At 51.6% G+C, this 3,478-nt stretch overlaps 2 protein-coding genes across 2 annotated transcripts; both read right to left on the bottom strand.

The window, feature by feature from the left end:
- Positions 1-397: 397 nt before the first annotated feature.
- Positions 398-850, bottom strand: BDQ94DRAFT_164623 (uncharacterized protein; the record flags this gene model as incomplete). The annotated part of the gene is made up of 1 exon (XM_026770075.1): positions 398-850. One exon carries the CDS (start codon positions 848-850, stop codon positions 398-400), a length of 453 nt encoding a protein of 150 aa, XP_026619286.1.
- Positions 851-2,460: 1,610 nt separating this feature from the next.
- Positions 2,461-3,246, bottom strand: BDQ94DRAFT_164622 (uncharacterized protein; the record flags this gene model as incomplete). Its single annotated transcript, XM_026770074.1, has 2 exons — positions 2,461-2,894; positions 2,958-3,246. 2 exons carry the CDS (start codon positions 3,244-3,246, stop codon positions 2,461-2,463), a joined length of 723 nt encoding a protein of 240 aa, XP_026619285.1.
- Positions 3,247-3,478: the final 232 nt, after the last annotated feature.

Raw genomic sequence — 3,478 nt, 5'->3', positions numbered from 1 at the left:
TTTGCAACCGTATGGCTGGGCGATCCGCAGTGTGGGAGGGAGATTGAGCAGTGCCAAGTGCGGATCAACCGTCTTTTCAGCAGATGGATGGCACGCACCCACCATCTCCAAGGCAATCTGGCTGTGCGCATGGGACGCAACAGGATACCTGAAGACCGACGTTACCAATTCCTCCTGCGCGAGGCGACGCGGAGGCTCTTGGAGAAAACCAATGACGATTGTGTTGAGCAAGTGGACTACATCCTACAATTGAGCTTTCCGTCATTGTATACAAAGACGTGAGCAGCGCAGGCATGACATGGGAAATGGGCATATCAGCTTGAATACAAATGAGACAGTTGCGAGAACATACGTTTTGAATAAACCATAGGTTGTGTTACTCCTACTCTAACAAAAGTCAGCCCCCCAAGGATGAAGATCTCTGTTCGTTCCAATATGTGGCCTCCAATTGACTCTTCATTCCTCCAGCCACTCGACGAAGAAGATGATAGGGCGCATCCTGAACCATGGATTGGCTTTTCTTTTGGATCATCGGTGATATGTGTCTGGAATCATCATTATTGACCATCGCAGTAATCAGTGGAGGATCTGGTACATACCTATGTTTCGTCGAGCGCACCAGGATACGGCGGTGGGAGTCACATAGCAGATGTTTTGTGATAGAATTAAGGCAAGATTCCCTGGCGGTCAAGTCGGTCATGTCTTGAAGTAGTTGCAGCTGTGTATGTGCGATCTCACGCCACTGTAGATCGACGTCGTATGGGCAGGGATGCCCGTTGTCTAACAACCCAATGCATCTTTCGCGATGGAGAGGATCGTAACACAGGGCAACGCGTCCATAACTAGCCATGGCTAATTGGTAAACGTGAGTTTAAAAAGAAGATGGGGACAGACTGGCGAGACTGTAGGAAAGTGGCAAATTGTGTGAACAATCTGGGAGGGCGCCTGGCCTAGATATAAGTCTGATATTGGTGAAAGATTCTTTTCACTTCGATGTCTGCAGAAAACGCTATTCAAAGAGCTGCATAGTCCCCTCATGGCTATACGATGACCCCCGAAGACGGAGAACAATCATGCAAATGTGGAACGTCGTAGGAAAGTGGTAGTTATTCCTCGGAGCAATCATCACTATCCTAGGAACAAGCTTTTCAGTCGTGGGAGCCATCAACTTCCGAGGGCCCCTAGGCTAAAGCTTGCAAATTCCTGGTGGCGTGTGTAGCTTAACCGCACTCTCGTCGCTAGCAAGATCGGTTGCCCACCGAACGGTTACCGGACGAACCAGGCTTCCTCACGCGCCACTATCACCATGGTGCCCCGACGCTTCCTGTATATGGTTGACTAAGCGCCATCGGAGAGAGGATAGCTTTGCTAGTACTGACATCTGCCGGTCGTCGGTTCGCCCATGTACCAGTCAGCGTGTCTGGCCATGCGGCGGAAGAGAGGGTGGAACATTGGGGCATTGCCAATGATGACTGCGACGAAGGTTCTGCGGCCAGGCCCAGCTACAGGCCTGGGAAGCGCCATTCGCCCCGGCCCCTCATGGTTAAAAATGGCCCGGTGAGGGAGTTCCAGTGTCGACAGCCAGCTAGAGGGACGTAGGGTCACGATCGACACAACACCGAATATCATTGGCCATAAGATGCCACCGCTCAAGAGGACGATCAATTGGAACTGTTCCGACCATGAAGGGCGGGTCTCGATAAGCCTCTCGCACAGTCAGTTGGTCAAATCGCTTCGGCTATGCCTTTCAGGGTATGCGCACCGGGAGGGGAAAGAGTAAAAGCACATCCGGCACGACGCACAAAGTCACCGTGACATCTAAATCAATACACGAGAGACGACGGGCTGAAGTACAACAAGTGGTGCCTCTGCCCCAGGATTTCGAGTTTAAAGAGCATGATTGTATATAATCCGGGGCTGACGGTGTCCTGGACTTTATTCGGGGAACGGCAACACTGCAGGATTGACCGGAGATAGATGCGCTGTTCAGCCACCGAGCGACAGTGCCAGCACCAATAGCCGTGGTGGCAAGATACACTGTATCAAGGATACTAGGTTGCTAGCCTGGAAAGGGCCCGTCAAAACAATTAATGTACTGCCTATGTACTGTCATCACATAGAATACTAGAGCCAGGTTCACCGCTTCGACAATCTCGGACAATTTATATAAGCGGGAAATTCACCCCAATCAATCTGTCTTATGATGGCTTGAATCAACGGCGAATATACATTAGATCCTATTCAGAAAAACATGAGAACAATATATAAATCCCTTGTAGGAGAGCATGGTCGTCATCTGACCTCCAAGCAACAACCGGTATTTTCGCCTGTACGAACTCACGCGTTGCAACTAGCGAAGCACCAACGCTCGTCCCGGAATCTGCATTCCGCCAAAAAATTACATTGAAGCGGCGCCGTTCTGGCAAGAGCCGAATACCAATGTTGTGCTGACGGCACTGATCAGAGTGTCATATCCCAGACCCCTTGGGCATACGAGATGCTGCTCCACACCAAGACGAGATGCATCGCGTACAGGCTCGGATGCCAGTTGCCCACCAACTCTAAACGCTCGGGAACCTGCGCAGCACAGCCGGCCGCCGCCAACAAACTCCACGTAGCAATCCGGACGAGATTAACGGTCAACGGTGGTGGACTTTCCTGTGTCTGCAGCGCATGAACTGATGGTACCAATGCCCAAAACCCAAGCCAGAGGCAATCCCAGTGAAAGCTGCTCCGTGCCATGGACGAGTCTGAGGTCTGAGCGAGGATTGTGCTGATCTTGCCGATGGCCAGACTGGTCAAGCCGGAAAGGTAGACAGAGCGGAGATAGCTTTGCTGCCGATGGGCCGCAGCGATACTCGGGACAGCCGTAGTGTAGATCAGAGCCATAGTGCCTGCCATCTGAGATTTCCCCCAACGTGCGGTTTTGTCCCCGTGAAAGATCCATGATGACTGACAAGTCAGGCTGGACAGCTCCCAGAGCAGCACCCCCATACTGTAGAATGTAACCACCTGTGCCTTGAGAATGGCGCCGGGAGACTTGGGGAAATGATAGAGAAAGAAGGAAACCACGAAACAGACGAAGTAGGAAATCCCAAACAGATGTATGAGACCAAGCATCAAGCCATCGCGATATGAGATCTGGGCGTCGAAGTCCATCGTCGGTGTATCGTACGGTACGAGGGGAGGATGAGGCAAAATCTCGACGGATCTTTCGAGTGCAGATATCCACTGCGCTGTCCACATGGTCCCAGAGCGAACGTCCACGGAGTCTTTTAAATCATCGTGAACATGGGAAGCTCGTACTGTAGCTTATGAAGACTTTCTCTAGTTTGGCATGGGGAAGCACGTCAGCTCCCCATCTCCGAAGTTATTGAGGGCCATGCGGGTCAATACGGTTCACCAATAGGACAGCCGTTGACCAATCTCCGCAGGCCCGGTTAAATCAGTCGACCGTATGCTATGGGACCAATTATCC

The sequence above is a fragment of the Aspergillus welwitschiae genome (assembly GCF_003344945.1).
Source record: "Aspergillus welwitschiae strain CBS 139.54b unplaced genomic scaffold BDQ94scaffold_158, whole genome shotgun sequence".
NCBI classification, from domain to species: Eukaryota; Fungi; Ascomycota; class Eurotiomycetes; order Eurotiales; family Aspergillaceae; genus Aspergillus; species Aspergillus welwitschiae.
Note: the sequence above shows the minus strand (reverse complement) of the source record. Positions and strands in the feature narration are given on the sequence as shown.